Source organism: Hylobates moloch, unplaced genomic scaffold, assembly GCF_009828535.3.
Source record: "Hylobates moloch isolate HMO894 unplaced genomic scaffold, HMol_V3 SCAFFOLD_7, whole genome shotgun sequence".
Taxonomy (NCBI): Eukaryota; Metazoa; Chordata; class Mammalia; order Primates; family Hylobatidae; genus Hylobates; species Hylobates moloch.
In genome coordinates, this window is record NW_026652282.1 from 119,795,294 (window position 1) to 119,818,537 (window position 23,244).

General features: G+C 35.6%; 1 protein-coding gene across 7 annotated transcripts in view; it reads right to left on the reverse strand.

Annotated features, from left to right (window-relative positions):
* Nucleotides 1–1,583: 1,583 nt before the first annotated feature.
* MCF2 (MCF.2 cell line derived transforming sequence) overlaps nt 1,584–23,244 on the reverse strand; it is a 129,142-nt gene continuing 107,481 nt past the window's right edge. For 5 of the 7 annotated variants that reach the window (XM_058441413.1, XM_058441412.1, XM_058441414.1 and 2 more), the window contains 13 exons: nt 22,898–22,964; nt 22,057–22,172; nt 21,869–21,938; nt 19,611–19,703; nt 15,603–15,695; nt 14,659–14,784; nt 13,752–13,973; nt 9,702–9,794; nt 8,223–8,301; nt 7,599–7,671; nt 6,196–6,305; nt 4,887–4,999; nt 1,584–2,324 (listed from right to left, as the gene is read on the reverse strand). In XM_058441413.1, the coding sequence (XP_058297396.1) occupies nt 2,292–2,324; nt 4,887–4,999; nt 6,196–6,305; nt 7,599–7,671; nt 8,223–8,301; nt 9,702–9,794; nt 13,752–13,973; nt 14,659–14,784; nt 15,603–15,695; nt 19,611–19,703; nt 21,869–21,938; nt 22,057–22,172; nt 22,898–22,964 (1,288 nt within the window). In that variant the 3' untranslated portion in view covers nt 1,584–2,291. The remainder of the gene's footprint in view (nt 2,325–4,886; nt 5,000–6,195; nt 6,306–7,598; nt 7,672–8,222; nt 8,302–9,701; nt 9,795–13,751; nt 13,974–14,658; nt 14,785–15,602; nt 15,696–19,610; nt 19,704–21,868; nt 21,939–22,056; nt 22,173–22,897; nt 22,965–23,244) is intronic. The other 2 variants (XM_032757741.2, XM_032757740.2) reach the window with 1 other exon arrangement.

Sequence of the window (23,244 nt, forward strand, 5' to 3'; positions counted from 1 at the left end):
GGCAGGTACCTTAAAAGCATATCCTCAGTATTTAATTCTGAAGGGTATCTTACAAAACATCATAGTATCTTAAATCTCTTTCAAGGCTATCAACTTTATAGGGAAAAGTCTAATGTGCCTTTAAAATTTTCATTCATAAATTTAAAACTATTAAAGAAAAAAATAAATCCTAGCTAACATAATGTGTTTGCTGCTTTATTTCTAACTGCAGAGAGGTCATTACTCTATGCCAATGTCCTCTTTGGTGAAGCTTTAACATTTTTAGCCTTCAAATTGTGTACAGTTTATTCATATTATACCTGTAACTTTGGCATTCCGAAACCTACGGTCACCAATTGAAATATGTAAACTGTTTCCTAGAATCAGGCCTTCTTTTCTTCTGTGTAGATTTTTTCACCAACCTAAATAATAAATGAATTAGTAGTCAACAATGGTAATACTAAGTGAATTAAAACAAATACATAACGTTGCAGCTCAAACTTTCACAAAGCTATTGCATGTGTTCAAAGACCTTCATGACACTGTGCTTGAGTCCTTTACGTAATCTACAAAGGACTTTGGTTATTAGAAAAAATTATTACTTTAATGATCCATCATCAACTTTTAACTCTCTGTGTACACTCTTCCACCTAAAGGGTTAGAGTATACAGTCAATGTAGCATTTCAGTTCAAGTTATTGACCCAATGAAGACAGAACTCTTACATTTAAAATTTCCAAAAGAATTATGGAAGTTTCATTCAATCCAAACAATATTTTCTTCCTGCTTTGGGTTCTCTCCTACCTAAACAGTATATTTGGCAGAACCATCTTTACAATCAGTACTATATAAAGTCAAAGGCATAAGGGTAGAATGAGAAAGTCAATATTTGAACTGATAAACAGAAGTGTAGCTATGTTGTAAAGTAGTAAAGTGTGGTCTCCGGCACACAGTAGGCATTCATTAAATATGTGGCTAATGAATGACTTAAATGACCAGATGCAATGTGATCTGTAGCCATTACAAAGCCCAGACGTATCAGCTAAAACATCTAAGCCAAAGGTAAACTACAAAAGAACATGCAGACTCATAGCATGTCATTCTTTCAAAGCATTTTTCACTCACCAAAGGTTAATGTTCCTTTCACTGAGCTTTATAGGCAGTGCTGAAGCAATGAAAATGAAAGCCATTGCTGTGATATTTCTGCTTTTGGACACTGTATAACAAAGATACAGATAAAGCAGAACATTTGATTAGCTATCTATGTGCCCCAGCTGGAGATCATCACAGGCTTTGCAAACACACCTACCATTGACCCTCAGCATTCCCATGGAGAAGCTGAATGACATCTCCATTTCTAAACAGGAGGTCTTCTGAGCCTCTCTTCCTGCAGTCTGCGAGGGCTCTATATTTGCCTGAAGACTGTAAAGTTGTTTTAAAAAATTATATTACAAACTTGATTGCAAAACCACTTGCATAACTGCCTGCTCTGCAACATAAAAGAATTAACTCTTTTCTTCACTGGTAAATGTGGTAGCTGCAGCAGCTTTGCAGGAACACAGACATGAAGCAGTATGTGATAGAGAACAAAAAAGGCAGAACAAGTTTATTTAACCTGAAGAATTAATTTTTATTTGAAAAAAAGAATTACAACATGAAATATACAGAAAATAGCAGAGCACAACTAATTTAAGTTACATTAATTATAAGCAGAAATCCAGAAAAAAAAGTGTGAAAATATTAATTTTTAAATACGGCTTTTGTAAGCTACTCTCATGAAAATTTTATCTGGGCACATACAGACAGTAGCCCTGAACAAAATTTACTCATGCCCCGAAAAGAATTTCTGGGCTTTGTATTGTTTCACACAGGTTAAAATAATGGGCACAAAAGTTGTGGTTTCAACAAAAGCATATTAAATCATAATGTTGTGCTTTACTTGACCTTAGCCATTTTGCAGCCATAATTTTAACTTAATTCATTAATAAACTAAATAATCCAAGGCACACTCATTGCATTTGGTTACAAAGTAGAGAAGAAATAATTTTCAAGTCCAAAAGTATTCTGAGATGAGAATCTTTCAAGCACAATATGTGACACATTAAATACATGATTTTAAAAAGACAGCGTACCATAATTAAAAGCTTTATTAAATGAAAGAAAAGAAGTATGTGCTGTGGTTTCTTTGCGTGTCCATTAACCTGAAAACAACATCTGCATCATTTGAGCTGAATGTCTTTTGCGCAGTATTTTTCCAAATGAGCTGAGAAGCAGGCAGGAAAGAGCTACTTGCCATTTGACACAGTAGCTTCATCAATATAGGAGAGCCATCTCCGACACGGGTCTCTACAAGGGAAGCAGCACCCATTATTGCTCAGTTTACAACTTGACCAAGTGAAGCCAAAAGAGCAGATCATTCCAGCTTCTTTTTTTGGCAGGGAAGAAGGGTGTATGGAATACATTGTGTTGCTCTTTTATATGTTTTCCTTAGTAGCACATCTCAGAGAATTATTGGACAAAGAGAGAGAAACTAATAGGTTTTTCTATATTCCCATCCTCTGTGATTAAAGCATTCTTCAATTTTGCATATTTACTTTATCTTCTGATACCACAGCTAGAAAAAAAAATGCCTACTTAAAACTGAGTTCTTTACAATGCCTTCATAGATCATCTACAGCAAATGGTTAAACACAAACTGGCTTCCTCTGACTTTCTGCTCATATTTAACAACTACTCCTATCCATTCCATCCCCAGCTAACATTAATTAAAGAAATTAAACTTCTTTTTATTATTAGTCTAGGCCTGAGATTCCCAAAGTGTGGGAGACAGACTGTTGTGGGTTCCTGAGACCCTTTCAAGGGGTCTGCAAGGTCAACCTACATTAAGACACTATTTGCCTTTTTCACTCTCATCCTCTCACAAGTACACAGTGGAGTTTTCTAGAGGATACTAGGTGTATGGTAGCACAACAAATTGAATGCAAAAGTGGATATGAGAATTCACCTTTTACTGAGCCAGAAGTTAAAGTGATTTACAAAAGTATTTCTTTTGTAAGTATTTAAGTATTTAAATCAGTCTTCTCACTGATTTTTATTTTGAAAAATGTAACTTTTTAATAAAAATCTTATTTATATAAACTTACAATGGGTTTATTAATATTTTAAACAATTATTAAATTCAAAATTTTGTATTTCTTAGTTTTATCACATGGTAAATATCAATAGATGTAACCTATATACCATGGAATACTCTGCAGCCATAAAAACAAATGCAATCATGTCCTTTGCAGCAAGGTGGATGCAGCTGGAAACCGTTATCCTAAGCAAATTAACACAGGAACAGAAAACCAAATACCACGTGTTCTCACTTATAAGTGGGAGCTAAGCATTGGGTACACGTGGACACAAAGATGGGCACAATGAACACTGGGGACTACTAGAGGGAGGAAAGAGGGCTGGCAGAAGGGCTGAAAAACTGCATGTTGGGTACTATGCTCACTACCTGGGTGACAGGACCATTCATACTCCAAATCTCAGCGTCACGCAGTATTCCCATGTAACAAAAACTTACACATGTACCTCCTGAATCTAAAATAAAAGTTGAAAGTATTTTTTTAAAAGATATAACCTACATAAACAAGAGTTCTTTGGGGTTTTCAATTGTTAAGGATGTAAAGGCTTCTTTCATTAAAAAGTTTGGGAACTGCAGGTACAGACAATTAACTCTGGACAAATACCTTACCAGATCTAAGCCTCAGTTTCCTACTCTGTAAATTGAAGGTAATAAAGCCCGCTCTTTTTCATACTAATACTGTGAATATTAATTGAGAAATCATTTGGGAAACGGTAAACTATCACACAAATATGTATTATGGTCATCATAGTATTAGGCGAAACAATATCTACTTTTTTAAAGACTGCATTTCAGAGTCAATGCTGTACAGCTTTGTGATTATCCATGCCATTATCTTCCTTTTTTTTTTTTTTTTTTTTTTGAGACAGAGTTTCACTCTTGTTGCCCAGGCTTGAGTGCAATGGCACGATCTCAGCTCACTGCAACCTGCACCTCCTGGGTTCAAGCGATTCTCCTGCCTCAGCCTCCTGAATAGCTGCAATTACAGGCATGCGCCACCACAACCGCCTAATTTTGTATTTTTAGTAGAGATGAGGTTTACCCTCTTATACTAACAGTAGAACTGCCAAATGTAATTGATTCCTCTGAAGGGTACCAAGGAGCACTCTACCTCCAAGCATCACTCCTACCCTCCAAGCTGGTGACTTTAGAAAAGTAGGGATTTACTCCCAAACAGTCCTACCTCCTCTTTAATAGCCCACTAGTATCCTACCAACTTGCAAACTATTCCTTTTATAAACACTTTGACCTTAAAGCAACCTCCTTTAATTTTACAGGGTGCTCCCTTGCTCTAATATGCTGAGATTTTATATCATTAGTGCATTTTTGAGAACACACTAAAATATATCCCCCAGATGTTATTAAATAGTTTTTAATATATAATGCTTATTTCCTTTGTTTTCTAATCTGGAATCCAAACTGGCTTTTAAAGTATATTTGAAGCCCCTTTGTTCTCTGATTTTATTTCACATGCTTGGATGGAAAACACAGTGGTGAAGCTCTACTAAATATAAAACTGGGATTTTAGAGATTTGGAAAGATTGACTATTTATTTCATCAACATCAGTAGAAGCTCTATGTATAGGTCAAACAGCTTCTACTTAAAGACAGAAGTACTTTCTGATGTTCATAATAAGATTTATTTCAGCTATTTTGGCAATGGCATACTCCTAATGGCCTCAAGGATGCTGACAAAAGATTGCCCCTATGTGCTCCACCTATATTTCGTCAGTAAAACTCCCTCAATAATTTTAATTTAATATATTATTACTAACCATGAGGGGCCTATTTTCTTCTTCATTTTCATCATAAGTAGGGTAGAAATAGTTGCTTGACCATTCCTCAGGTTCTTCAGAGATTTCTGCAGATTGTGATGCCTCAGTCCAAACTATAAGAAAAGTGTGGAATGTGGCAGTTACTTGATGCTGCTAATTTACCACAAGGTGAGAAGTAAAACTAGCTGTAATGCTTTAAAAAGCTGAATTTTAAAAAATGGATTAACCAATCTAATGTAAGCAGCAAGTTAACAGATCTCATCCTGGCCACATTAAACTATTCATGCAACCTTGGAAAAGTCATTGTCACCTTTCTCTAACTTGGTTTCCTCACCTGTCAAATGAAGGCATTAGTACTATGCTCTCTCCTTACTTCTTTGGGGGCCACAGCATAGATGACCTGGGGGAAGTGACCTTTAATTGGATAACTGGAAACTCAACAAGGCTATCATTACCTTTTTCTCCTCAACCAGTAGAGAACTCTTCCATATTAAGGATCATATTAAAGTGTTGAGTATCAGGCACTCTGTTAGGCATTTCTCCAAAGAAGTCTATGCTGTTGATCCTAGAGTTGTTTAGGTGATCCTCATGTATGCTTCTACAGCACTTTGTACTTCCCTGCTGTAACACTCACCACATTTACTTTTAATTGCTTGTTTAACTATCTTTCTATTCTCCTAGCTTCATGAGGATGGCAGCTGAGTGTATCCTAATTAGACTATATGCCTAGCACTTTGCATAACTCCTGGAATGCAGATCATGCTATGTCAATATTTGTTGAATTAAATAAAGTATTTAAAATCACTTCAAATAAAACCATTCACAGAGGAAGAATAAATATTCCAGCTGTTAATGACTCTTCTCTATTCATTAAACCCAGGGTAAGTGAAATGCGCATTCCTTGAAGCCAGTATATATGTTTTATTCATCACTATATCCTTTATAGCAGGGGTTCCCAAACTTGACCACGCATCAGAATCACAGAGAGAGCCTGTTAAAACTCAAGTGGCTGGGCCTTGTTCCCAGAGTTTCTGATCCAGAAGGTCTGAATAGAGCAAGAGAATTTGTCTTCTGTAAAAGTTTCCAGGTGATGTTGATGCTGCTGGTCCAGGGACCACACTTTGACAACCAATACTCTCTAGTACCCATCGGATCGTCCTGCATATGCAAGACATGAGAGCCTTATAAAAATGGGTTAACTGTATTTTGTTTATACAAAAATACCAAGTGGGTAGATTTCCAAATTAATAATACAAGGTAAAAATTTGCACACCCATGAATCTCGTCTTAAGATGACCGTGACACATACCTGTATTTGCTTCTGCCTGAACTGACGCAATTGCCTCACAGACCTCCACCACAGTGCTGGTGTGTTCCGATTCAGTTTCCTCAGTACTTATAAAAGCTCCCTGTTGCTTTCTGAAATAGTGATGTATAAAACTAAGTGAGCTTTTGTACAGTCTAAAAGTAAAAAGAAATTTAAAGTGGTATTTCTTCCATTGATACCAAGTGTTAAGAACATGCTGAGAATCCATCCAAACAGCCAATACTCCCTATTTAAATCCGTGTGGCAATAGGTTATAATAGACAAAAGCTTAAATCTCAGATCCAAGCCAGCATGTTCTCTATTATGTAAGGAGAAAAACTACTCCCTTCTAGACCCAAAGTAGGTGTATTGTATACAATCCCCGTTGCTCTGTGGACTTATAACATTAATGAATTAGGTAAGTTGTTGTACACAAATGAAGATGAAACCTTCAACTGATTCATATTGTTGAGTATGTACCAGCTACTATTAAGTCAATTACTGCATAAAACCTGAAGATGTTACTCCTATAATGTACGATAAAAGATTGAGTTTTTTGAACTCTGAAAGCTAAAGACTTTCTCTGTAACTTTTAAATAGTTCTCCTAAATCTCCACGTGAACCACCATATGTTCCATCTGATTTTAGCTACCTCAGAAAGATGACATGCAGCGAAGGAAAAAACAGTATTTCTAATAAGTCATTCAATGATCACCACAGCATGCAGATGCTGCGTGGTGAATCTCTGTGCCAGGCCTTCAGAATCAATGAGAGAATTCTTTCTGCATATATGCAAATGTTCAGTGAGAACTCCACGTTTTAGAATTTCTAGAGGCAGAATACAATGACTACATCTCTAAACCCATACCAGTGTGCTGCCATATAGGACTGCCAGCTTCCTTAATGACTCCTGGTTGTGTCCAGGCTCAGTTCCCTCCCAGGATCCATACCTTCTCTCTCTGTAGAGAGAGGCCAAATCATCAGCAAGAGGTCCCCATCAAGGGACTGTAAAACTGTGAGCCAGTCCTTCATTTGCTCTATTCCCATATTCTTACAACCCTCTTTTTCCAATCAGATCAAAGGTGACCAAAAATACTTTGAAAAAAAAAAAGGCTTATGAACACAGCCTCCTTTCCTGTCAGCCTACATGTAATTCTTCCAATGATATATTAAAAATAAAGCATTTTCAATCATGTTTAGAAATCAACCCAAGGGATAACTATTAAGAACTATCAGCCTCCAATATAAGGCTAGACCTGAGAAAATTATATGTTTATGGAATTTGATGAGTTATTGCTAAATTGGTGGATGGTTCTTGTCTGAGATACTTTAATTACATTGTTTCATGTTATATACAGAAAACAAAAGATTGCAGGAGTGATATTTCTTAAAGAATAATCACTTACTCATCATTCTGCTGAAGAGAAATCTGAATCTTATCCCGTTCTGTTAATTGATCCTGTTGCTTTCTTTTTTTAACTGAGAAATAAAACAAAGCATATTATCATTCAGAAGTCACACTTCTTACTTCCTTGAAGGCCAATGACTTTCACACACACACACGCATCCTTGCCATTAGACTTAACCTTCACAGACTTGAAATAATCAGAGGGAAGGCCAGTCTCAAGTTTGAATTTGGAAAGGTCTGAACCATATAATATTTTATTCAAGAAGTTCAAGTTTAGAAGTAGAACTGGCTCCCATTCCATCATTATAGAGCAATGATTACTAGAGATATTAAGCAGAGTCACCTCATGGAAAGGACTGGGAATTACCACAATCAGTTCACTGTGTTGCTTCTCAACTGCTTCTTAAGCACAAGGGTTCATTTTCTAGTGTAAAGTTCATTCTTCAAAATAGTTTAAACAACCCTCTGAATCTCAATCTCCTACTAATTAAATTAACAAATCTTCTCATTGTAATAGTATAAAGTAAATATCAGCCCCATTCTCTGGCAAAATAATTTAAGAATCTGAGTCAATAAGCTGTTACTATACTTCTTGTTCTGAAGAATGCATGCTTGAATTTACCTGTCAAAAGTTCCTGCTGCTTCAACAAAATATTTCTTATTTCTTTTAGCCATGTCATCTTCACATCTACGTTAGAAGCCTAAAGATTAAAAAAAAAGCAGGAGGGAGGTGGTACACATTTCCTTTTAAAAAGGATGTACTATAATAAAACAAATGTAATTGTGTACATAAAATATGATCTACTCCCTATAACACCATACTCAAATCCTAACCGTTTGATTGTTAAAATTTTTATGAAGCAAATAATTCGCTATGGGATTAGATGAAATAATATAGTCAGAACCATTTTTGCTGTAATCCCAGGACTTTGGGAGGCCAAGGTGGGCAGATCTCTTGAGCCCAGAAGTTTGAGACCAGCCTGGGGAACATAGGGAAACCCCATCTCTACAAATAATAACAATAATAATAATTAGCCAGGTGTGGTGGCATGTGCCTGTAGTCCCAGCTACTTGAGAGGGTGAGGTGGGAGAATCGCTTGAGCCTGGGAGGCAGAGGTTGAAGTGAGCCGAGATCACACCATTGCACTCCAGCCTGAGCAACAGGGTGAGACACTGTCTAAAAAAAAAAAAAAAAAAAAAAAAAAAAATCCATTTTGAAATTGCCCTTAAATAATGGTATAATAATGCTTGGATGAAACGGTGAAATATAATTTCACTTATTTTGTCTTTACAGGAGGATTCTTTTTAAAATATAATATTTTGATGTTTAATTTTAGTAAAATAAAACAAGCTCTACTATTTCTGAAAAGGCCATCTATTGCAGAATAACCTTGGTGACTGATGGTAACATGAAAGCCTCCTTAAATATCCTCCCATCACTTACAAGATGTTTGTTAAATGATACCAAATATTATATCTTAAGCAAGCCAAGAAAACATATTTTTATAGATTGTAGTCACCTAGTAAAGAATTACAACAAACAAAAAACACTGAGCATTTTTAACAGATAACAGCACATTGACAAGTCAAGATACAAATATTTATTGCAATGACAACACCCTCTTGAAATGTTCTGATTCCTCTTCCCTTCCCTGAAACATGTTGGACCCTATACAACTGGCCAGGGCTTTAACCATGTTCTTTAGAAGCAGAAAGCAAGTCTGAACTGTCACATCCCCATGTCTCATAATCAGGTACCCCTAGAATGCTTAGCATAAGACGAACTCAGAACTATTATAATTCCATAACTTGGAAATTTGATGGGGACAGAGAAGTACCTGCCAAGCTGTCAGCTCTAGTTGGTAAGTTTCCTATGTAGTTGTGAAAACTTGAAGCCCTAGAGAACACCACAGGCTTATCTCAATGTAACTGCTAGAAAACATTTAAATACATCACAAAGAATATTCAAATAATATTTAACTGACCTACATGAAAGGAGTGGAAATTTTGAAATGCGACCAAAATTATTTTTGTTGATAAATTCGGGCTTTTGTATTTCAATGCAGGTTTGGGTTTCTAGAAGAATTTTTAAATGACCAACCTGGACAATATAAACTTCTTCCTTTTCACCATACCAGATTTCAAACTTGCGGTTATCACCTTTTACATATTCAGTGATTCCAACTTCATCCATCTATGATAAATAAGTCAAAATTTTCATGAGCATTTTATTTTGCATATGAAATTACATTAAATCTACCCTATCATATTCTAAATGAAACAGAATTTCTCTTGGGCAGAAAAATACATGTTATATTAAATGAATATGAAATGATAATTACAAGTATGTAAATGTTTTCATTGAACTATGCACTTTATAGTTCAGATTGCACGCTTCATTTCAGTGGTTGACACAAATGTTATAAATCTGAACATCCAAGTAGCCCATCTAAGATCTAATTATGTTATAAATTAATAGTACACTATTAAAACAAATTATTGGGTCAAACAGAAGTAATTAAACATCAATAAAGAAAAGCCACTGAAAATTAATTTAAATGGTTATTTAGAATAATCATTTGACAGATCATTTAATCTTACAAATTATAATTTATTTTGATAGAAGCCCTACAAGTTATAAACATCTAATTTATGGGACAGGAGAGAACCAGCCAGGTACACAAGGATCTCTCTATTTTCCACCAATCCCTTGGCCTTTCTAAAAAAAAAAAAAACAAATAATATGTAATGGGACATTGTTGTCTTTTTGTACCCAGTGAAACTTCTGTACACAATATCTCTTCCTTAACAGTTTTTTCTTTTCCTCAACGTGATTGTGCAAGTCATAAACTCTTCCATTTTCTTTCATCGTTTTCTGCTAATAGCTTGGCTAATTGCATTTTGGGTAATCTCACTCCTTTGCACAAACATTCTTTTAGTTCCTTTCTGCCTTCCTCTTTTCTTTCAATTCTTACCTAATTATCTAAAGGAGTATCTCACTCTCTGTTCTAGTTATGAGCCCCCCCAAATGGCCCTAATTAGAGCTGATAAGCATTAAAGGTAGTGCTAGGGAGATCGCCATACCAAGGAGAAGAAAAGCACTTATGCTTAGAAATGTAATTTAACATAACATATTAATGAAAGAACCTGTAACATCCACCCTGAATGTAGTAAGAAGTTATTTTCACAATGTCCCAAACTATCTTTATATTCTCACTCCATCATTCCAACTAACCTACTTCTGCTCAAATATCACAATTTAAGATGAATAGTAATCTGATATTCAATATTTTTAAAAATTAATTTTGTTTCATTACATGGTTTTGTCTTAATAACATGATAAGCTGGAAGGCCCACAGGCTTTGAAGTTAGAGAGGTCTGGATTGGAATACATATCTACCATTCACTAGCTATGTGTCTTGGTGCAAGTTGCTTAACTTTTCTAAACTTCCGTTTCCTCAACTATAAAATGGAAAGAACACCTATTTCATAGGGTTGATATAAGGACTAAATAACATGGAGTAAATGCTTAGATCCTATAATGAGCTTTTTAAAGTATGAGTTTGCTTTCTACTCTTTCCCCTATTTAAATTGCAATTGTTTTGTTATTTTTTTAATTGCAAACATATAGTACATTATAATCGATTAAGCGAACTTTTCTGAGTTGCCCTGGAAATCTAACCATTATGTGTTGCACATAGTAAGGACTATGTGCAGGTTTGTTAAATTTTTAAAAATCAATGATAATAAACACATGAACTAAGGAATCTGAAGGACTCGAATCTCCCCATCTGGTCAACTTTGACTTTAGATAGGGCCTTTCCTTGCATATAAGCGGCCAACTTAAAATATAACATATAAATAATTAGAAAGTACATGGTCAGGCCATGGGATTCCAGCTTTGTATGGTGCAGTCAAAACAAGAGTTCATTTAAACTGAGAGACATAGACAAAGGCAACAACAGACACTGGGGACTACCGGAGGAGGGATGGAGGGAGAGGGACAAGGGTTGGAAAACTAACTCTTGGGGACAATGCTCACTACCTGGGTGATGGGATATTTGTACCCTAAACCTCAACATCATGCAATACAGCCAGGTAACAAACCTGCAGATGTACCCCCTGAATCTAAAATAAAAGTTAAAAAAAAAGTGAGAGAGAAGGTTCAGCAGTAGAATATCTGCAATGATCCTCTCTACCAAAGGTAAGACTTTGAAACTAATAACCCAAATTGTTAAATAACACATTGACTAGGAATGCTAGCAATTGCTTAATGCTGGAATCTCATGATAAGCAGGCAAGCAGAAGTGAGCATAGTGAACCCTAAGAAATATCCTAATTTTTAGTGGTATCACCATTTTCCAAGGAATCCTGGTCTAAACGCTTGTAGGCATCACTGGCTAATATTTTTTATTAAGGATACTTGGCATTACTGGGGAACCAAAGAAGAATCAGAAAGATTTTCTTCCTTCAATGTCAGGTATTATTTAATTTTTGTAGCTAGTAAGTCATTAAGCCCATCTGTCTACCTTCTATTGAAATGTTTCTTGAATCTATCCCACCTTCTCTGTTTCCATGGTACCTATTGCAGTTTCAGTTTTCATGACTTAATCACCTAATATCCCCCTTACTTTAATGTACTCAAGAAACATTTTGTTGGCATTTCCATCACTGTAACAAATTAAAGGTAAAATAGAAAATTAATATGAAATAGAAATACTATATTAGGTAGAAATTAGGTCACCTCACGATAAAATGTACATCAAATGGATTTGGGTCAAATATGCCTATGAAGGTAAAGTACCTTCCCAAGAAATAGGTATATAGACAGCAAGAGATGTGAACCCTCTCTGACATAGATTACAAATTTATGGTTCTCAATTAATGTTTATTAATTACTTAGAAGGCCCTTTGAGATTTGGGGGCTTAGAGGTGGACTGCTGAAATCAAAGGAGCAACTGGCCCTTTGTGATGAAAACAAGAGTTTTAAAGAAGCTGCTGTGGGTTCAGAGTGAAGCAGGGAAAATACACGATAGGAAGAACTACTTCTTTTTGACCCGACCCTGGGCAGGAACCTTGTTGGGAACAACTAGGGGCTGCTGATCCTATGGGAAGAATCAAAAGCAAGGCCTGCTTATAGGTAGTCTCCTAATACAAATATCTCACGCCTGTCTCAAAACATATTGCCTGTCCTCTTTATAACTGCTGCTGAAAATTTCATCGATTGTCAAATATACTGGTGATGAAAACTATGAAAGAACATGCTCATGAAAAGTAACTAACGTGATAGTGGTTGGGGAATTAAGGACAATCGTTTTCTCTATTTTTGAAATTTTCTGTGACAAACGCTATATTGGTTTTAGAATTTAAAATTCAAAAGATGAAATGCATTAGATGTAAAAAAATTCAAATTTGTCAATTACGGGTCTCATATGAATTGGAAGTTCTTCTTCTCTATTGGAGAAACCAGCTGTAAGTATCGTTGGGTTGTCAATAACTTCCCCAAACAATACTGTTCTCATTTTAATAACAAACTAATATTAGGACAAAATGGGGATTTTGTTTATAGGAGAGAATAAAGTAATTTTGAAAGATGGAACAGGACAGATATGGAAAGGATTCAGCTATAGGTGGCTTTGAACACCCAGGAAGGGTGCAGACGAGGAACACAGAAAGGAAGGTGGGGGCACGCTAAACACAAAAGTTATCCATTTTTAAATTGCATTGAGGAAAAGGAGGAAACTCTTTCCTCCCTGTCTCTCCTGTAGCATAAGGCTCCTTTCTAACAAGACCAAGAACTCCACCCAGTGTCACTCGAAAGAGAGTGTTTATGAGGAGGCTGGGACACTCCTTATAATTTTAAACTGTGCTCTTCAGGCTGCTAGGGAGCCCCCTTGGGGAATACCTAGGATTGTAGTGAGAAGAGAGGGAGGAATCAAAGCTCTGAATTCCCTCACCTTCACTCCAAGCAGAGAAGTTACGATTCATCTGACTTCTACATAAGACTTAAGATTTAAAAAAAAAAAACAAAGATGTGCAGCGAAAGTATAAAACCTACTCATTTGAAACAAAAAAAAAATGTACAAACTGGGAGATACACACACACACACACACGAAACAATACTACATTGCCCGATACAAATTGTCTTACTTTCCAACAGTGTTTAAAACTGTATGATGGGTATCTATCAGAGCCTTCTCCACTTTCAACACGCCTTTTGCAAAAAACAATGGCTTTTTCATACAAGAAAAGGTGTCGCTGCATTGGTTTGAATCTAGCCAAATCCTTCATTTTTGTAGCACCTTTCTTGTGTCCTATCCAAACACTGAATCCACCTTGCATTATCATCTTGCCCAGTTCATTTAAGTTTCCCTAGAATGGAAAATCAAAACCCATTAGTAGAAAGCAAAGCTACATTCATCTCTCTGACATCAACATGTTAGGGTTTAGCTTGAGCTACTAAAACCCTGAAGAATAATTTGTTTTTTAAAAACTTAACTTTTTATGTTAAAACATGGCATGCACCACATAAGTACAAAATTACTGTGGGGTGGGGGACAAAAGAAACTTCCTTTTCTCTGGCTTCATATCATCTGGAGGTATTTCAGCTAGGGTAAGTCTCCCCATCTCTTCTTCAATCTTGATTGGTGCATGATATATACCAGTTCAAGTTTTCCCACTGGGTGGAGCTAACCTGTTAAAAGGCTACACAAGTGCTAAAGATTTGATTCTTTTCTTTCCTATCTATTCCTATCTATAGGGGAAAGCAGCAATTATGGAACAATATGTTTTCTTAGCTGACTCAAACATTCCTTACGCAGGATCTCCCAGGTCTGGAATTGGGGGAAGACTGTTGGGGACAAAGGTTATCTCATAAATCCATTTGGCTGCTGATCTGAAGCTAATTCTCCACTTAGCATTATCAGTAGTAACATCAACATTTTGATCTCCATTTATCTGATTCTTATACATTATTTCTCAATTGGTTCCAGGAGGGGAAAAGGGATGTTGAGATGCTGACCCTCTAAAATTCCAACAATTATTAAAATGTGCTTACAATATAGCCATTTATTGCAATCTGATGCATAGAATCATTAACTGACTTCAGTAAATCCAGCATTGCATCCAGTGCCTCCTTTAACAGAGCAGATCCTTCACAGTCTTTGCTATATTTTAATAGCTCCTGTAATTAGAAATCAGGAATTAATATTAGGTGGATATTAATATCTGGTTGAAATGAATAAGTTTTTGGCTAACATGCTTTCAAGCTGGAATCCAAATATAATGTCACATTTTGGAGTAATTCCTTTTACATGCTCTTTGCTGCAGTATATGTTTAATGGCTGTCAAAATAGAGGAAGTAGAAGAGTGACTGAATAGTATAAAACAAAGGACATTTAATGCTTCTGGAGTTGAAGTATAATAGCTATTAAGACACATCAGAGATCAATTTTTAAAGCCATTACACGTAGGGTTCTTTTGTCCTCTACATACAGTAATTTGTTTTGGCCATGATGCACTCATAATGCATATAGCATAGAATATTACGAAAATTCACTTTAAAACAAGCCGTATTGTATTTATACTTAACGCAAGATTCTAGCAATCCTTTCGCATTATACTAGGGGAGTGCCATTTGCATTTTTCATTAGGAAGGCCCTATGAAATGCAGCCTCAAAACTATAAGAAATATTTGCTTTGTTTAGTTCTTCTTACAAATATTTAAAGTTCTTCAGTAAAACATTGTGCGGAAATCAACACAACTTGTATGAAAAATTAAATAGCTAAGACTCCAGATATTCTCAGCCTGATATCTATGCCTATGGCATTTGTAGCCACAGTGAATTGATGGAGCACACTGCAAAATTCTGCCAAATCCAGCCTTCCCAGTCATTGAGCCTACCTATTTCTAGTGCTTCCTAATAAACTATTTCCTTTTTAATGGCTCTGCCATATCTGACTCAAAAAGTAAAGAAACAAACAAATGCTTCATATAATTACCTTCAACAATAACTGATATTTAGTGATTCGTTGCACTGGTTTGAGTAAATAGGAATCCAGTCTAAGTTTGTGATTTAACTTTCTTTGACATTCCTGTCATTAAAAGATAAATATCAATAAAATTAAATTAAGACATGCACCTGTGAAAATGCCAAGTGTTCATTGATTAAACCTAATGCCCCAATGTTTCTTACATCTCAAAGAATATTTATTGGAAAAATCACTGTTATAGCACAGAAATTATAAGACACAATATATCTGAAAAACTACCATAAACACTATTTCAAGGATTGGAGAGGTAAACAATTTCAACATTTCAAAGATTTAAAAGTTTTCAAATATAAATTCATATTGATGTGGAATGCTTAAAAGGTGTGAAAGCAGGGAATGACTATAGATTAACATGATTAAAATATTCTTTAATATATTCAAGAAAATTCACAGAAGACCAAGCTCTACAAGCCAGGGCTCAGAAAAGAAATTGGTTGTGCTGAATATAAATCAGACTGGATATGAGAACAAAATTTTTAATATAACAAGAAAAAGCCCTCATCAACTGGTGCTATACTTCAGCAATTGGCCCATTGCCACTATAAATATAAGGGTCATGACGTTGGGTTCTGGGAACATTGTAGGGGCCCATAGTTAGGGCAAAATGCAGATATTTAGGATGAAATGTGCATAAAGCATAGAACACAAAGGGATTGGGGAAAAATATGCCTGAATAAGAACCATGGCTCTCCTCTGAATATGGGTAAAATCCAACATACAATCTAATTCAAATGAGAGTTAAAGATGGAGGACTGCTATTAGGTTGGTGCAAAAGTGATTGCGGTATTTGCCATTACTTTCAGTGGTAAAAACCACAGTAACTTTTGCACCAACTTGATACATGCATTTAGATTTCCTCACTCATGACAACCAACTAAAATGATGGAAAAGTTATTTTACTAGGCAAAATTACAAAGTTATGAAGAAGATGAGCAAGGGGAAAACTTGTGTAAAATTTGGAAACTGGAAACCAAACTTAGAAGTGGTCAACAACCGAGCACACTGGAGAAAAGTGGATTTCAAGTTGGTGGAGGAAAAAGCCAAGGAACAACTCAATTTATGTTATAAACATCTCTTCCCTGCCCTCCACAAAGTCTCAGGGATTATAGACACCAAGTACCTCTGAAAGTGGGAGGTAAAGGTGAGGTTCAAGAAAGGATGCTTATTGAAAGTGTTTTTAAGAAGTAATTAGATAATAACAAGTGTTGATGAGGATATGGAGCAATTAATACCCTCATACACTGCTGTTGGAAATGTAAAATGGTGCAGTAACTTTGGAAAAGAGTCCAGCAGTTTCTCAAAAAGTTAAATGTAGAGTTACTATATGATCCAGCACTTTCATTCCCAGGTATATAGCCAAGAGGAATGAAAATACATGTCTACAGAAAAACTTATACAAAAGCATTCTCGGCAGCATTGTTCATAATAATCAAATGGTAGAAACAAGCCAAATGTGCATCAATCAATGAATGGATACATAAAATGCTATACATCCATATAATGGAATATTATTCAACCATAAATAGGAATAAAAAACTAGTACATGCTACAACATGGACGAACCACTAAAATATTATGCTAAATGAAAGAAAGAAGTCAAACACAAAAGACCACATATTGTATGATTCCATTTATATGAAATGTCCAGAATAGGCAAATCTGTTGAAGACAGCAAGTAGATTAGTGATTGCCTAGGGCTGCTTAGATTGGGGAAAAAAGGGAGGGTAACTGCTAAAAGGTACTGGTTTCTTTTTAGTGATAAAAACATGGTTGTGCAACCTTGTGAATATAGTAAAACCACTGAATTGTATACTTTAAAAGGGTGAACTGATGGCATTTTAGTTATATCTCAATAAAGCTGTTACAAAAAGAAAATAAATGGCATGAAAACCTAAACAAAAGCAATAAGGCTCTCAGATAACCATACCACTTTGCACAGCTGGGTGCCTTCTCTTCCCTTCCTTTGGCAGAAAAATGGATGTTTATCTAGAAAGAGTAAAACACAGGGCCTATGGACTAAAGGATACAAGGTTCAACTTAGGGCAGAGTACCATACTGAAAAATATTCAAGTACTCTCCATGTTATATCTCAAACAAGTGACCCTCAGCCTTTTCTCCCAACTTGGCTACCACAACACTAGCATCCAGATCATTATACACAAGGTAGCAGTTCAAGGAATCTGACCAGCCTAATAGAAATGCTCTAAAGATACAGGTATGTGGGAATCCCTTCAAGCAAATAGCTTGAGACGAATAACTCAACAATGAGCATCATGGTCAATAAACCCACATATGCCCTGGAAACTTCCAATGAGCTTTTTAGTGTTTACTCCTAATGTAAGTGGACAAACAAGTATCACCAGACATTTGAGGAGAGCATCAAAGATGGGTAATAGGAACCAAACAAAGAGAAATAGAAGAAAAAAAGCAACGTGAAGAAAACAGAAGCTGGGCAGGGAGAAGAAAGCCATTTTTAAAAGAAAAATCTATTATCATCTTTGTATAGATGAATGAAGATACTGAATTCATTAAATGAAAATAGAACTCTATTAAAAGAAACATTGAAAAAACAGAAAAAGGATGAGGGCCCTTCAAAATTAAAAACACAATGGCAGAAATGGAAACCTCAATAGAAGGACTAGAAAGTAGAGTAATAAGACAAAGAATGGAAAATAGAAAAGATAAGATAATTAGAGGACCAGTCCAGGATATGAAATATCTGTACAACAGAAATTCCAAAAAGAGAAAACGGAGACAATTGGGTGGAGGAAATCAAAGAAAAACTCCAAGTAAATTTGGACAGGAGGTTCCAAATTCAAAGTTATCACCCTAATACTAGCATAATGGATAAAAATAGTGCCAACATCTGAACACTGAAAATAAAATAAGTTTTCATAAGCTTTCAGAGGACAGAAACTAAGTCACCTACAAAGGAACAAAAATTAAAATGGCATCAGATTTCTGAATAGCAACACTGGAAGCTAGAAGACAATCAAGCAATATCTTCAAAATTCTGAGTATAATTATTTCTTACCTAGAATTCTATACACAGCCAAACTAGCAATGAAGTCTTAGGGTAGAATAAAGATATTTGCAGACACATACACTCTCAAAAACTTATATGTATTGTGTACACTTTCTCAGGAAAACTACTGGAGGATGTGTTCCACCAAACAAGGGAGGTAAACAAGAAAGATAAAGACATGGCACCTAGGAAGGAGGAGAGCCTATGCAACAGACAGGTGAGGAGAATTCCAAAAATTATGTTCACTAAGATCCCCAGATGACAGCTGTGCAACAGGCCTAGTGAGTCTAGACAAGCAAGACAGAAAACTCCAGGAGATATTTCTTTAAGAATATGAAATTCAGAGAAAATAGAATGTGTTTAAATGTAATAAGAAGAGATTTTTGTAACTCCCACATCTGGGAGAGGTTGGGGTAGAATAACGATAAGTATCTAGAAAACTGAGTAAAAAGACCATTGCAAGACAAACAGAAGGGAAGGAAAAGCAACCCTATTATACCACATGATTCATCTGAGCAAAGAAATCACATGGTCTTAATTTAACACTGTATATCAATCTAACCAAAATTACGATATGACTACAGTGGAGATTTTGAGAGAAAAGAAGTATATTTGTATATGTGGTAGTTGAGTGGGGGGCCGTGAAAGAGAGCTAAATCTTCATCTTCCATAGTATAAAGGATAAAGATAAGCATGTCATTTGGAGCTATGGAGGTAAATACCAAAGGATGTAGCTAAAAGTGCTGAAAGTGTTTGCCTCTGGGAAGTTACAAATGTGTTTGTGTGTGTTGGGGGGGAGGGTGGATTTGCTCTTTAACTCATATACGTATATGCACATGTAACGTACTTAAAGTAGAAAATGAATTTATAATTAAGAAATATCCCAATATCTTCCAGAAAGAGTATATCCAATACTTGAAAAATTACTGTACCTGGAAAAATGTGCATTCTGAATACTTCTTCCAAATTGTTTCTGATCTGGGCTTATTCTGACAATATTTTGCATACATCTGAAAATCATCCTTCTGGGATAAAAAACAAATTCAAATGTATTACTAATTTGTGAATATGACTTTTGCCATCAAGAAAGGCTAAACAAGAGTGTAACCAAGCATCCTAGGAAATGTGGCCTAAAGGGCCTACTGTACTAACAGCTGGTCAAAAGCCTTTTTTATATTCCAAGAACAGCATGCCCATTGCATCTGGTGGGAGGACACATAATTATCTAAGTAATATCAGAACTTCCACTTGCCAAGCTTGAGGCTTAGATGGAGTCTTCTCTGTCTGAACTATAAAAACCTACTTTTTGCATAATGATGAACTAATAGGGTGCCAAGAAATATATTCTGTTATTAGTCTCTTGATTCCCTAGTGAATGAACTTGTAGCTGACTTCCAAGTTAGAGCCCACAGTCCTAGGTTCATCACTGGGACTTTAATTGTAGCATAATCCATTTAGGCACTTACGCAATTCTCTCTCCCTGGAATCCTCTTTCTGTGACCCTCATGAATGGGCTACCTCCTACTCATTATTTAACATTTATCTCATGAGTTATCTCTTCTATAAAACCATTGTTTATACCCGCATTCTATGTAAGATGCCCCTCTTCTGGATTTTCCCAGGACCATTTGTATATTTCAAATCTAATGCAACTCACCTTCTACACAATTAATAATTTCCCTGTTTTTATACCTAAATAGATTTGAGTTTGGTAGCCACATTATCTGGCACAATGCTTGGTGCATAGTAGGTGACCAGTAAATGGTTGTTGAATAAATAAACAATTCATCAATAAACATTTATTAAACCACAACTGGTTGCTAAGAATGCTGCTAACCTAATGAGAGATACAACAATATATAGGATATGGACTCTGGATCTAAGGGCTTTCCATTAAGTTTGGGAGAAAATTCACGTATACATGTAAAGGTGCACAAGCACAGTAAACAAAATCTCCAATGAGTAGGATAGACTAAATTACATACTATAGAGTCTAAAGGAACGATAAACTGCTATTGCTTGAGGAAGTTAGGAAAGAATTTGGTCATAATTTAAATGTGTTTAAAGTTAGAACATCTTAGCCAGGCGCGGTGGCTCATGCCTGTAATCCCAGCATTTTGGGAGGCTGAGGCGGGAGGATCACAAAGTCAGGAGATCGAGACCATCCTGGCTAACACAGTGAAACCCCGTCTCTACTAAAAATACAAAAAAATTAGCTGGGCGTGGTGGCGGGCGCCTGTAGTCCCAGCTACTCGGGAGGCTGAGGCAGGAGAATGGTATGAACCCGGGAGGCAGAGGTTGCAGTGAGCCGAGATCGCACCACTGAACTCCAGCCTGGGTGACAGAGTGAGACTCCGTTTCAAAAAATAAAAAATAAAAAAATTAAGTTAGAACATGTTGAGCAAGGCTGACGCACAGTTCTTTCTTATTCTCTTCTCATGTCATAAACACTTTCTGGGATAAGACATCTATTTTGAAGCTTTCAACAATCACCTCTATTGAATTAACTCTTAAATCAAGACAAAACTGATATTTCAGGAAGAAGAGAAACTACATAAGCAGAGAAGCATAGACAAAAAATATTCTAAAAGAAAACTAATGGAGGAGAGTATGATCACTAACCTGGGAAGTCAATTGTATTAACCATACTCAGGACACAGAGGAATGGCCCTCCCTAAATGCTTTTGTTGAATGAAAAGAACTGACAGCTCTCTGTTTCTGTGAAGTTCCTGTGATGGATGCCTTGGTGGCTGAAAGTCACACTAGATCCAATTCTAAAACTTTACATGTATTTTAATAAGACAAATAATATAAATAATAAGGTGTTTTTAGGCAAAAAAAAATTAACCAAGCCCCAGATGGTTTTGTTATGATGATCCCAACTCTTACATTTTCATAGCCAGGATGGTCCCTGGATTACTAGGATTACCCAGAAGTCACAGTTCAAGAGCTGAGCCACTGAAGCATTTGGTACCACAGAATGGAATGGGTATTTTTATGCTCTGGATATCCCAGTGCATCCATTTCTGCAGCAAAACTTGGTTTGGTATTAAATACTTGCTGGAGTAATATATCTTCTCCAAAAACATAAAGACATAAAGTACCTATCTTGTCTCCAAATCTGTTCTTATAAGTGAGTTGCTATTTTGGTGGTGCATATTTACATATTTTAAAAAATAATTTAACTAACCCTTTCCAGGAAACAAGGTCCCACTCTTTCTGGAGCATAAGCACAATTTTCCAGGTTGCTCAAGAAAATGCTGTGAAAATTTCAGAGAAAAAAAATTACATGATTTTATGTTAAATATAATAAACTGGTAAAGAGAGCACTTTAAATAGTTTTTTAAAAAATAAATATTCATTTCAGCAATTACATACTCATTGTGGAATTCATATATTTCTGCCATGTTTCCAAAGAGAACGTCCTTTTTATTTCTCAGGAGAGGTGGCATAAGATCAAACATCTCTGGATTATCCATCTCCGCTCTGTAACCCTACTCAAAATAAATACATTCATGCATTTTAAAATATTTACTTGCACATTTGATTGGGCTACTAATGGTGTAGGTACAGCAGAATATTAAGGGATTTGAGGGTGAAGTTTTTCGAATTTTATTTCAATTTTAATTCAATTCAAATCTCCTACTTCCCAAAGTTATCCATGATTTTTTTTTTTTTTTTAGAAGGCAGGACAAGGAAAGGAAGTCAAGTTTTCCAATCAAATAGGCAGAATAAAGTAATAGCTCTTTGGCCTTCAGAGTAGCTTGTAGTATAGGAAACAAGATAGAAACCAAGATAAAAACATAGATTACAGGTCATCAGCTTCTCCTTAAATTGGCAATACGTGTTTAGGTTTTTTCAGACCAAATTAATATCATGGCATTTTTGTCAAAAGAATATTTTATCCCATTCTCAGTTTTTTACATCACAATCTCTAAATAGCACCCTGGGAATAATTGTAACAATCGGCTGTATCCCTAAGAGAACATTTTCTCTTCTGTAATAAATTCTGAATCAATCACTCCCATTACTGAGGGAGAGCCTGAATGTGCACGTCTAACCAACATGCTGCATCAAACAATAAAAGAAATGCCCACTGCTGCCATATAACAACCAAGGAAGGAGACGGAAGTAGAAGATTGCCCCTAAACACTTTCTAATGAATGTAGCAAGGGATCATTCGGGAAAAGATAGGGCAAATACAATTTGAGTTGCTTACCAACAAAACAGTATACAGTTCTTGAACATAAACTCTCTCAGTCTGTATCAGTTCATTTAGTACGTGGCTAAAATGAAAAGATCATATTTATCAGTTATTTTATTACTGAGATCTATATTGCAATGTTTCAAGTATTATCATCATGAGAAGGTAAAAATAGCTAATGCATAGGAATTATCAATGGTTTTTGTTTTAGCATCAAAATATGAAACTTCTTTTATGGTTTCTAGAATAAAAACTATATATATAGTCTTATGGGTGGTTTTTATTCATTACATTTATATTCATTATATATATATAACATATATATATATATCCCGCTTTCTTTCATATAAATAAATATATAT